We start from the raw sequence: 13,340 nt of genomic DNA, 5'->3' as shown, positions 1-13,340 counted from the left end.
GTAAATCAGTGTATAGTAAATGTTGCAGAGTACTTGGTCTGGAGAAGCACAAACTCTGAATTTAAAATGTAACACAATGGATTGGGGCTCTCTTTAATAGCAAGAACTGTTTGGACCCAAAATGAACCCTTTTTGCAACATTACAATAATGAAAGTCTGGGGAAAAAATCCATAGCTCTAATTTATACCTTGAAGTCTGCACTCAGTTCTTTGATGACAGTTAAAAGCTCACTGTAAACTGAAACTAACAAAAGGAAGTCTCTGACAAAAGCAGTAACCCACTGACCTGCTTACATTATATTCACTTTGTTATGTGCTTGGTGCATTATTTGCAGCAGGTATATTAACCCTCTGCGCTACCTTCACAGCTTCCACGAGTCAAAACTTCCACTAAGACAAAAACTCCGATCTTGCCTGGAAGAACATTAATCACTGGACTTTTCTTGACATTTTAATTGTTGACTGAAAATTGCTTGAGGCCAGGAACACAGCAGCAGGTGTTTTTAGGCAAACAGGCGCCCCCATGTGAAGTCAGCACCCGGTGCGGTGGCACCGGTCGCACCGCCTTCGTCCTTCTTCAGGCCCTGCATATGTTGTGTAATTTAAATAATTTAATTACCGGGACTTAATTTGATACAGAACATAATAAAAATAGCTCAATAAATAAGAGGCAGAATCCGTGGTATTAGAGGTTCGGAATGGGCTTTATTTCAATGGACGATTCGGAATCGTGGCCTCCAGGTTCCATCACCACGGAGGTTCAGGAAGTGAAGTACATACATTATTGATAATTAATCACTTTTATACAATAGGCATTACAGTGAAGCAAATGCGAGAGGCGTAACAATTGATAAGGAAGATAACATTATACATGCGTAATGAAAATGGGCGTGATTGGGCGTAACAAAGGAACGTCATCAGGTATGATGTCATAATGGGGTGGTTCCATAAAAGAATTTCGCAATGTCAGCAGAAATACTTGGCAGAGATGCGCGCACAGCAGCATGACGTGTGATTGACGTGCAGCTGGGGGGTGAAGGGGACTTGACATTTAGCTCTACATGTGGCGACAGATGTCTAGAGGGTCAAGTCAACCTAATCCCAAATCATATCTAACATCCTATGTTTAAAGAACTATGTTATCCAAAAGAGAGGCCTTCTTGGAGTAGAATCTTATTCTATACTGACTATACTGACTGTTAGTGCGTGTACAAGCGTCTAAGTGTCTACACTAGATGCGAGGGCAGGAATCTTCCATAGTAACAGGGCTATGAATTACTTGCATAAAGACAGAGAAGCCGGGCCTTTGCTCGGTAGCTGGCAGAATGTTTACTTAAACTACTAGACAGGAATGCATTGGGCAGGGAGCGGAGCAGATAATTTCGAAGGTGAAATACAGTTCTTGGCAGGCAGCAAGCTGATGTCAGGCATCGTGAGCCGCACAGAGGATGAGACAAAGTTCATGGTCACAGATGCAGGCTCGGACTGGAGCTTCAGAGATAGAAAGCAAGAAAAGCTTGATGACAGAATCAGGGCCTACTCGTCTGAACTGTAAAATGGCATAAGTGAACCATATAAAGGCGGTGGCCTTTCGTACTTGGGAATGGAATATCCGGCCCATTCATGGCGGATCTGAAAGAGGACATGTTAACGGTGGACGCACATGTATTTGCGTCTTCATAACTGGAACTGGAGGGAACATACATGTACTTGTAACATGCACATAGAACCGTTGGGGTCCAAGATAGGGGACATAACTGACCAGAAAAATCCATATTTCCACATTCCCTCCTTGTCCCCTACTTGCCCGTCAAGAGATATCAATCTTCATTAATCCATTGATCTGTTCATATAGCATCATTTGTTCTTCTTTCTTCTTCCGGGATCTTGAACGAAAATCTTGATGTGGAATACACGATGTGGCACACAGACCACAAATCGCTGGTCCACATTGCAGGCATAGACAGCAACTGAATAGTATGAGAAGGCCAATACCTAGGAAGGATAGAACTCTCCATCCCCAGGCTGATAACACGCTCCAAAACCAACCGGACCAAGTCCAGGTGCCTGGATTCTGGTGTATCTGGCTCACAATCTTATGAAGGCGGGTTATAGCTTTATATACAGATGGCGAATTTTCTGGTATGAAAATGCAACAGCTTGATCCGATGACCCTACAAGCTCCGCCCCTATCGGCCAGGATGACGTCAAGGACAAGACGATTTTGAAGCACAACAATCCGCATAGCAGACTGCTCTTCTGTTAAATTGCCTAAGGCGGAAATAGTTTCGTTCACTACTGCTTCAAGGGTTCTAGTTAATCTACGTATCAGCTTACTATTAGTAACGGTACCTATATAGGGAAAGAGACCTTTATTGAAATCTGTGTATTTTTCCCATGCTGTTTCAGTGTAATCGACTATTGGGAGATCTCTCCTTTCTCTATTGTGTACTAAATGAGTATTTTTGTGATAATCAGGAGGAGCTAGAAAAACAGGTGGCAAAAGGAATCCAATGTAGCAGGTACCTTCCCAATCTAGAGGCAAACGTACATATGCCGTCTGACCACATATAAAATAGGAATGGCGGGAAGCTCTAAATGTCGACTTGCCTTGATCACTGAATTCTATTACAGTGGTGCATCTACTATGGCCCATATTTATGGAACCATTCTTTCTTACACATAATTCACCTTTTACTGGAAATACTGACATGGCGGGCAAACTTGGAGTAGCTTCGGATTCGATATTTAGGATCATAAGATTAAGCGTAAAGTTACCTAATCCATATACTTCATTTTCTAGATCAGTTCCTGTTCTTTTGGGAAGTCCCTCCTTGTTGGGGTGGCAGACTTTAAGTAAAACTAAGTTCAGATTTCCCCATACCCAGTTGTCTTGATAAACTGCAGAAATTGAATCTAAGGAGTTAATTAAACTAAACCATGCTCCACAGGAGCCGTTGTGTGTGAACGGGTATGGAAAAAGAGGTAGAATTCCTTTATAGTTCTGATAGGGAGGGAGTCGGCCACATATCCAACAATTTGTAGCATTGCTAACCTGATGGGAATGATGTAACATACTAATAAAAGTGTTATTGCGCAGCGCAAATCTGTATGACAATTCATGCGGAGGTAATTCACTAAAAGAATGTTCAGCAGTAATATTATAAACATGTCTAGAAATAGGATAATATATGTGCAACAATATACTTGCAATAATTATTAAAAGACTTAAGAAAAACAAAATTAATAACGTCACTGTGCAATGACTACGCAGTGATTTACAGTATACATGTTGTTTCAACATTTTTCGGGTTTTTTCTCTATTCAGATCTAAGGGATACATGTCAGAGACAAATTCAACCGCTTCACCTTGGAGAGGACTTAAACAATCAAATTGCCCGACTGATTAGATCTAAGTTTTAGCTTATATTGTTCGTGACTGCTTGAGTCAACCAAAGGAAGTTTTGAGTCAATGGGTGAAGACACACGAGGTGTAGTTTTTACATCTGATGGTAGTCCATAAAATTTCTTGATATGACTTGAATGTACCCAGCCTTTCCTGCCTTCGATCTTCACGGCTGTCCTTGTGGTGAGCAAGACCAATTGCGGCGACCTCCACCTAGGATCCAGCTGAGTCTTTCGATCAAAGTTCCTCACTAAAACGAGATCCCCCGGAATTACGTCATGGGGTTTCACCTCAGTGTTGTCAGGAAAAGCTGCAGCTACCTGTGAACGACAAGATTGTAGTGCAGACATCAAGGAAGCCAAATAATCTGTCAGCATATTACAGTCAATATCAGTTATTTTACGTGGTATAGGCGTCCCCCACATATTTGGTGGTCTGCCAAAGATCACCTCATACGGGGATAGCCCTGTTCGAGAGTGTGCTACCATTCTCATGTAAAAGAGTGCAACTGGTAATGCTACTACCCAGTCGACACCTTTCTCCCTGCATATCTTGGACAATCTAATTTTCAGGGTCTGATTATGTCTTTCCACAAGACCTGCTGCCTCGGGGTGTCGGACACAGTGGAATTTCCACTGATAGCATAACAGAAGTGAAACGTGTTTCATTAGTTCGGATGAGAACGGCTGGCCGTTATCTGAGTAGACAGCACGTGGTAAACCGTATCGTGGGAAGAATTCTCGAACTAACTGTTTGGCAGTAGTCGGGGCAGTGTAATCTGAAACCGGGTATGCCTCTGTCCAACGGGAAAGAGCACAGACAACTACGAGAACATATTTGAATCCTCGACATCGTTCCATCTGGATATAATCCATCTGGAGAATTTCAAAAGGGTGATCAGGAGGCTGAAATCCACCCTGCTCTACGGGAATGCTTTTTCCTGGGTTGAACTGACAACAGATCATACAGGTACGAACTTTTTGTTTCGCTGCTGCTCGTAAATGCTTGTTGAACCAAATATGTTGAATGCTGTCTAGCATAGCTTTCTCTCCTAGATGCGCTGGACTATGGATAGTGTTAATAATGACTTGGACCATTGAATCAGGAAGGAACCACACAGATTTTTCCTTCGTCATCCATCCTTGATCCGTTTGGATCCCTCCTAATTCAGTCCATTTCCTTATTTCGTCTGGAGTAGCATGTGTCTGTATGTCAATTACATCAAGAGCGGGATCCTTAACCATCATGCAATGTGTTGGTGTCTGGACTATTGTCTTTGTCATGTCGGATGTTTGAGTTTGAGCAGTCTGTTTAGCTGTTCTGTCAGCTAGATCATTGCCTTGAGAAATGATATCAGTAATTTTCGTATGAGCTTTGCATTTCATAATCGATATTGCAATGGGTAGATGTATTGCATCTAATAAGGCATGAATGAGGGGTCCGTGCTGAATGTGGGCACCGTGAGAAGTTAAATAACCTCTCTCTCGCCACAGCACGCCGAAGTCATGTACAACTCCGAATGCATAACGTGAATCAGTGTATATGTTGACTCTTTTATTTGTGGCTTGAATACAGGCCTGTGTCAGAGCGACGAGCTCTGCTGCTTGAGCGGACAAGGTATTTATACACTTGGTTTCAATAATTTCAGTGTCTGTTGTGACTGCATAAGCGGCCACTAACTCTCCTGTACCTGTTCTCATACATGAACCATCTACATACAACGTCAGGTCTGGGTCTGACAATGGGACATCTGTCAAGTCTTGTCTGGGTTTCGTTGTTATTGTAATAACTTCAATACAATCATGAGCTAGTGGGTCTGTTCCATTTACAGGTAAAAGTGTGGCAGGATTCAATGTGTTACAACGTCTGATTTCTATATGTGGCTGAAACAATGTTAATTCGTAACCTGTAAGTCTTGCTATGGTCAAGTGTTGTGTTTGCGTTCGATTCACAAGAACCTCTACTGCATGTGGTACTTGGACTGTCAATGGATGTCCTAACACTATGGCATCGCTTTGTCTGATTGCTAAAGCTGTCGCTGCCACTGATTTCAGGCACGCAGGCAGAGCCTGAGCTACGGGATCTAATGTACTAGAAAAATAAGCACACGGTTTGTGTGATCCTGCTTGTTCCTGTGTGAGTACTGACAAGGCAGTACCTTCTCGTTCTGTAACAAAGAGTGTAAAATGTTTTCTGTAACATGGTGTTGCTAAAACAGGTGCTTGGCATAGAGCTTTCTTTAAGCTTTCAAAAGCTAGTGTGTGTTCCTGAGTCCACGGGAGGACAGTCGATGTGGCTGCCTCCTGTGTTGTCAATTGAATGAGTGGTTTTGCTAGAAATGCATACTGAGGGATCCACTGCCTACAATATGAAGTGAGGCCTATGAAAGCCCGCACCTCCTTTTGTATCTTGGGTATTGGCATATTTGCAATTAGCTGGATACGATCTGGTGTAAGCTGCCTTCCCTCCTTGGACAGCGAGTGACCAAGGTAAATAACTCGCTGGACACAGAATTGCAGCTTAGAAGGGGACACCTTGTGGCCCTTTTCGGCTAGAAATTGTAAAACCGTCAGTGATGCTTTTTCACATTCAGGTTCGCTTCGGGCGGTGATCAGCAGATCATCGACATATTGGAGCAGAGCAGTGTTGACTGGCATGTGTATACTATCAAGTTCTCGTTTCAGTGCTTGGCTATAGATGCTGGGGCTTTCTGTAAATCCTTGAGGTGCGCGTGTGAATTTAAAGCTACGTCCATTTAAACTAAATCCGAACAAGTATTGACTTTCTGGATCTATTGGGACGCTGAAAAAGGCATTCTTGAGATCAATTACAGTAAAGAACGTTGCTTCGGAATCAATAGCTGTCAGTAATGAAGAGATGTCTGGAACTACGGGGTATTGTGGTACAATACATTTATTTAATTCGCGCAGATCAATAACCAATCGATATACTGGGGGAGCCTTTGGATCAGTTCGTTTAAGAATCGGAATTATCGTTGAATTACATACATTGGAGTCGGTCTCCACAACCACTCCTTGGCCAATAAGCTCGTCAATGATTTGCAGTAAAGCCATTACAGCATCTGGGGGTAACTTGTATTGTCGCATTCGTGGTAGTACCACTCCTGCCTTTAGTGTGACTCGATATGGTGTAATGTTCATGCAACCAACATCTGTAGGGCCTTGTGCCCATAAATGTGTGGGTAAAGTCTGCAGTCGGGAATCCATGTCTCGAGACACATAGTGACCTTTGAAATCACGTAAAAACAATCTTACTCCTTCCGGAGAACAACATATTATAGCTCCTAGAGCTTTCAGTGTTTTTATACCTAACAAGTTTTCTGGACATGATTTAGTAAGCAATAAATCTGTAGTTCTGGTCAAGGGTCCTATCGTAAGTGGAAGAGGCTGTGATACTTCATTAACAATAGGTTTTCCTGAAAAACCAAGGGAAATATTCTGTGAGCCTGAGAGGGGTGCCCCTGGAACTTCACTACGTTTTATAGTTGTTCGACTTGCCCCTGTATCAAGTAAAAAATTTCTATCTTGGCCTAATAATTCACTATGTACATAAGGTCCTTCTTGGTCTACAGGGACCTCGATAAGGGGTAAGTCAACTTCCCTCTCTAGGCTGGTTCATGCATATCGTTGATAATCAGGATAGTCATACTGTGCGGTCTGGTACAGCTGTCGTGTCGTGGTTTGTGTGGCAGCAGCAGGCAACGCTGGTGCGGCTGGCACAAACTGTATGGACTGTTGTGGAGCTGGCATGGGCTGTGCATGCTGCGGTGCTCCTTGTTCATTCTGATCCTGTCTAGGTGGCCGTGGTCTTTCTTTTGTAATACCTGTGGCGATATTACGCTTCAGGACTGGGCAATCGTATATGTAATGTCCTGGCTGTTTACAATAGTTGCATGTCCCTTTTACAGGTCCTGCTGATTCACCGGAATGTGTCGTACCCTTTTTATGTCCTTCAGCTGGAACTGTCTGAGAGACTAGCATTTTCATTTTCGTGTCTTTCATGCGTCTTTGTTCATGTTCTTGTTCTTCTCTAATTCTATTGTAATGGTACTGTAACATTTGTAACATTTGTGATGGGGTATTACCTTGCCAGGTACTCTCGAATTTTAATACTCTATTCTTCACTTGGGGCAAGGAATTTTCAACTAATTTTGTCACAAACAGATGTGGGTATGACTCGCTACTTGCTTTTATACCACTATTTATACCAAAACATTTTTCGAATCGGGCATAGAAATCACTAGTGTCTTCATCTTGCTTTTGTTTACAGGCTGAAATTGCACCCCAGTCTTCCTTTTTCGTGGTTAATAAACGTGGCAGTACCTGTACTAGTAAACCTGGTAGTGCTTTAGTTTTGTCCCCAAGCCCCGAACCTGGACCTCGGGCCTTTTCTTCATTTTCTAATGCTGTCCAATCTATCTTTTGGTCTCCTACCTCCCACTCTTTTTCCTTGAGTTTTTCATAAATGCCAGCAGGCATTAATACCTTTAATATTGTCATAATGTCGGGATAGGTATACTCTCCCATAAGTAACATGTCTTTAATTTCTCGGTGGAAACCCGCTGGGTCTTTGTCATGACTGGGTACCACTTTCTTCATTTCTAACAATTCTATTTTCGATATGGGCGTATATACAAATACACGTTTAAACTGATTGTCCTCGCCCTTTATTGGGTGCACTTCTCGTAAGGGATTCTGTCTGTCCATGTAATACATCGGTCTTTCCTTGATAGGCAGGGAATCATGTTCTGGACATACAAAAAGAATGTACTGCTTTCTGGATTCTAGTATTTCCTTAATTAACTTAGTACCTGAACCTTTCCATCTATTCGTGAGTAATTCAGTCAATATATCAGGTAAGGGACCAGGATCTGAATGTTGGCTTTTATATAGTATAAGAAGTTGTTGAATCATATAAATCCCAGCTAAACGCTGTTCATCTGGGGTGAGGTTCAAAAATGTGTGTGCTACTGTATCATCACCATATTTTCCGGGACTGTCAACCCAATGAACGGCTGACCTGGCTAATTCTTGTTCATCCATAGAATCGAGTAAATGATAACCCCTTCGTTCTCGCAGTAATTTGTCAGCGGCTTGGAACGAATGCTCGGGGGACCTCATATTTATTATAGGTGTTTGAAAATTCCTGTTATTATCTGGACATATCGGACGTATCGGGTCAGTAAAGCATCTAGTACTATTACTAGATCTTCCTCTACCTACATAGGCTATGGTTTCTGACTGTCCTGTGGACAGTCCTGATCCTTCCTCCTCCTCGTTTTGTTCAAACTGGTCTACCGCTAATCTCTCTTCGTGTAGGCGTTCTATTTCTTTACGGATCTTTCTGCACATGGCTATTATACATTTTTGCCTATCATGTCTCCCTTCTGATATATTCTGGCTCCATCTGGTAAGAGTTTCCATTGTTTCCGGGTCTACCCCCGGTCGGTCTTGATTTCTAATCACACAATTTATGAGGAAACGTAACAGTTCCCCCTGTATCTCCACTTTCTGGTATTCCATAGCTCTGTTAATACTTTCAGAATCTCGCCCTGTTTGGACATAATGATATATATTGTGTAAATGCATAGTCATTCCTGGTAGCTTTCCTAAATACACCGCGGCTCGTCTGATACGTAATGATGCCAGGATCATTTCGTCCTCTTTGCCGGGCACAGGGTCATATCTACAATCTATAAGAAGTTCCTTAAGCGTGCGGGAATTTATGAGTTTGGGGGTACGTGGATGTGCTGACTCTTGAAAGGTGAGTTTATTTATTCTGGGTGGCGTAGAAAAAATATTGGTAGCACCCCCAGTAGCCCCGTCTGGAGTATCGGGCGTGAAAGGATTCGTAGAACGCGATACAGCAACTATAGGTGTGGACACAGCTATAGAAGTAGCTGTAGGAACAGATGTGGAAACGGACGTGCTTGCCGGATTTTGTGTCAGGTTTTGTTGTTGTAGAGATACAGATACAGGATCTTGGCGTTGAACCTCCCCGGCCGATGGTCTATGCGGGGCGGGGTTAGCATACTCGGGAGCTGCGTCATCTAAATATGAGGAAAGAAAAACATCTTCTGCGGTTCTAGGATGCCCCTTAGGATGTACCTTTATTGGAAATAATGGGGGTGGCAAGTCTTTTGGTATCCCCGGAGTAGCCTTAGGTAATCCCTCGACCAGAAGGGGATACATACCCTTCATAAGGGCATTTCTTTGTCTGTCTACTTGTTCTGATTTCACTCGTGTACCTTCTTCAATTAATAGATTTTCTCGAACTTTATTTGAATTCTCTTTACTCTTCTCTTCCTGTCTACGTGCTTTTTCTGTGCGTCTATACGATTCTTTACGCCATAATTCAATGGCGTCTTTCTGTGACTGTCTGGCTTTCCTTTTCCATAACTCTTCCTCTACTTTAACGATGCAATCTGCATCCCAGGTCCCAGCTGCGGGCCACCTCTGACTTTCTGGTAATTCCTTAGTGTAGTCTACCCATAGATCAAGAAATAATATAGCGTCTAGGCCGTGTTTATGATACATGAAGTACCCTGGAGTGTCCCTAGGAGGAATGGGAACAGCTTCTTCGAGTACCCCTTTTCTAGTTGTGATCTGTCTTAGTTTCGAAAAGAGCGGCATATTGAGAACTGGTCTGATACTTGGTCTTGAACAAACTTAATACAATAAAACACAATAATGAACAGTCATTCACACCACAATATGCAGGACGTATTAATACATTTAACATTTAACATTTAAATGAGCAGCGATGATGATGACGATCTAAGAAAACTTAATCAAAAAACATATTTCTCGACATTAACTGAAATTATTCTGAATTTATGTACTTGATATACTAGATATACTGCTAAACAGTACAGATACACTGCTAAAACAGTGCAGACCGGATTTGTGTACCCAAACCCGTCTGGACCGGCACAACTTATGTGCACGCCAGAACGCCTCCCCAGTAATGGTACTCACCGGGTAGCTCGGAACGGAAGGCCTCGGAACGGAACTGAACTGAACTGGTCCGGACTGGACTCGACTCGACAACTTCGGACACTTCAGGACATCGGAAATCTGGTGGGCCTCTGTATACCTCGGATCTTGCTCTCTCAGCTAGGCTCTGGTCGGGATACTTCGCACTTCTCACCGCCTCGTCTGGGTGTTGATCGCAGCCTCAGTCGCCCCCGCTTGACCGGAGGGAGATACAGGAAATCCTGCTGGTACGCGTTGTTGTCCGTCCAGCTGTGGCAGGAGACCGGGCCTGCAACGCACCGCCGGCGCGTGAGATGAGAAAGTGTCCCTGTTCGGGCGCCATTTATGTGGTAAATAATTTAATTACCGGGACTTAATTTGATACAGAACATAATAAAAATAGCTCAATAAATAAGAGGCAGAATCCGTGGTATTAGAGGTTCGGAATGGGCTTTATTTCAATGGACGATTCGGAATCGTGGCCTCCAGGTTCCATCACCACGGAGGTTCAGGAAGTGAAGTACATACATTATTGATAATTAATCACTTTTATACAATAGGCATTACAGTGAAGCAAATGCGAGAGGCGTAACAATTGATAAGGAAGATAACATTATACATGCGTAATGAAAATGGGCGTGATTGGGCGTAACAAAGGAACGTCATCAGGTATGATGTCATAATGGGGTGGTTCCATAAAAGAATTTCGCAATGTCAGCAGAAATACTTGGCAGAGATGCGCGCACAGCAGCATGACGTGTGATTGACGTGCAGCTGGGGGGTGAAGGGGACTTGACATTTAGCTCTACATGTGGCGACAGATGTCTAGAGGGTCAAGTCAACCTAATCCCAAATCATATCTAACATCCTATGTTTAAAGAACTATGTTATCCAAAAGAGAGGCCTTCTTGGAGTAGAATCTTATTCTATACTGACTATACTGACTGTTAGTGCGTGTACAAGCGTCTAAGTGTCTACACTAGATGCGAGGGCAGGAATCTTCCATAGTAACAGGGCTATGAATTACTTGCATAAAGACAGAGAAGCCGGGCCTTTGCTCGGTAGCTGGCAGAATGTTTACTTAAACTACTAGACAGGAATGCATTGGGCAGGGAGCGGAGCAGATAATTTCGAAGGTGAAATACAGTTCTTGGCAGGCAGCAAGCTGATGTCAGGCATCGTGAGCCGCACAGAGGATGAGACAAAGTTCATGGTCACAGATGCAGGCTCGGACTGGAGCTTCAGAGATAGAAAGCAAGAAAAGCTTGATGACAGAATCAGGGCCTACTCGTCTGAACTGTAAAATGGCATAAGTGAACCATATAAAGGCGGTGGCCTTTCGTACTTGGGAATGGAATATCCGGCCCATTCATGGCGGATCTGAAAGAGGACATGTTAACGGTGGACGCACATGTATTTGCGTCTTCATAACTGGAACTGGAGGGAACATACATGTACTTGTAACATGCACATAGAACCGTTGGGGTCCAAGATAGGGGACATAACTGACCAGAAAAATCCATATTTCCACAGCTTCATCGCTACTACAACTAATACTATTAATAAGAAAAACAATAGTACTACAAGGTCTACTACTATTACTAGCACTACTACAACTAGTAGTAATAATAAGACTGTTAATGCTCATGGTTTCACGTTGTTTCAGCTCCTGTCCCCGCTGTCCAAGGGCTTGTTCCACAGGGCCATCTCCCAGAGCGGCGTCCTGGGTGCGGTGATTGACAACAAGAACACTATTCGTAGCATCGCCCACGTAAGTCCTTCCTGTTCAGATGCAGGGGTGAGTATAGACATGTTGGAAAGTGCAGGAGGATGGGGATGGGGGATGTGTGAGAGCAGAGCCTGGTGTGGGAGGATAGGATACAGCTACCATTGATATCACACTCAGTAGAGCATCTTGGGAGGTCTATTTTCAATGTCTGTTTCACCTCCTTAAACCCCTAGACTCACTGCAGCCCTAATCCCAACACTAACTCAATCTTTACTCTATGCCTAACTTGGAAGGTAAACCACAATCCTAAATCTAATCTATAGTGTGAGTCTATAGCTGGGCGTCACTCCAGGTGGATTGTAGAAAACCAGTCATTAACAACAATACTAGTTTTCACAGTTATCCAACAGTAAATAGTCATGCGGTTGTTGAGTTTCTCAAGGATGCCAAGAGAGGCCTGGGGCACATCCTTACAGCCTTTAAATCACCCTCCATCAGGGTTCAGCCTACTTCAGTTTAAGGCAGATTACTACTGGGTGACAGAGTACCCAGCCTGCCCTTCTGGGACCCTGATGTCTGTTCTCTGTTGGTTTTCCTCTTTGTCTCTAGCACCTCAGAAGCCTCCTAGGCGCTGGTCATGGAACAGAGGACGGACAATGGGTGGGAACATTAACTTTCCCTTGGATGTCACCTGGAAGTCGCACAGCCATTCCAGCCAGAGAGAAGTCTTGTTGTGATGGCATTCTCCTCCAGAGAGCACTGACGCCTGACCCTCCCTCTGTCCACACCTGACAGGTGGCACCAGAGCAGTCTTGTTGTGATGGCATTCTCCTCCAGAGAGCACTGACGCCTGACCCTCCCTCTGTCCACACCTGACAGGTGGCACCAGAGCAGTCTTGTTGTGATGGCATCCTCTGCCATGGAGCTCTGACGCCTGACCCTCCCTCTGTCCACACCTGACATGTGGCACCAGAGCAGTCTTGTTGTGATGACATCCTCTGCCATGGAGCTCTGACGCCTGACCCTCCCTCTGTCCACACCTGACAGGTGGCACCAGAGCAGTCTTGTTGTGATGGCATTCTCCTCCAGGGAGCACTGACGCCTGACCCTCCCTCTGTCCACACCTGATAGATGGCACCAGAGAAGTCTTGTTGTGATGGCATCCTCTGCTCTGGACCACAGACGTCTGACCCTCCACTGTCCACACCTG

At 43.9% G+C, this 13,340-nt stretch overlaps 1 protein-coding gene across 1 annotated transcript in view; it reads left to right on the top strand.

The window, feature by feature from the left end:
- The window catches only part of LOC146788702 (fatty acyl-CoA hydrolase precursor, medium chain-like), a 652,575-nt gene that overhangs the window by 427,863 nt on the left and 211,372 nt on the right, over positions 1-13,340 (top strand). Inside the window, exon 6 of the mRNA XM_085630085.1 lies at positions 12,068-12,172. Coding sequence (XP_085486211.1) covers positions 12,068-12,172 — 105 coding nt within the window. The remainder of the gene's footprint in view (positions 1-12,067; positions 12,173-13,340) is intronic.

Source organism: Triturus cristatus, chromosome 10 (assembly GCF_964204655.1).
Source record: "Triturus cristatus chromosome 10, aTriCri1.1, whole genome shotgun sequence".
NCBI lineage: Eukaryota > Metazoa > Chordata > Amphibia > Caudata > Salamandridae > Triturus > Triturus cristatus.
This window is presented reverse-complemented; position numbering and strand designations above follow the sequence as displayed.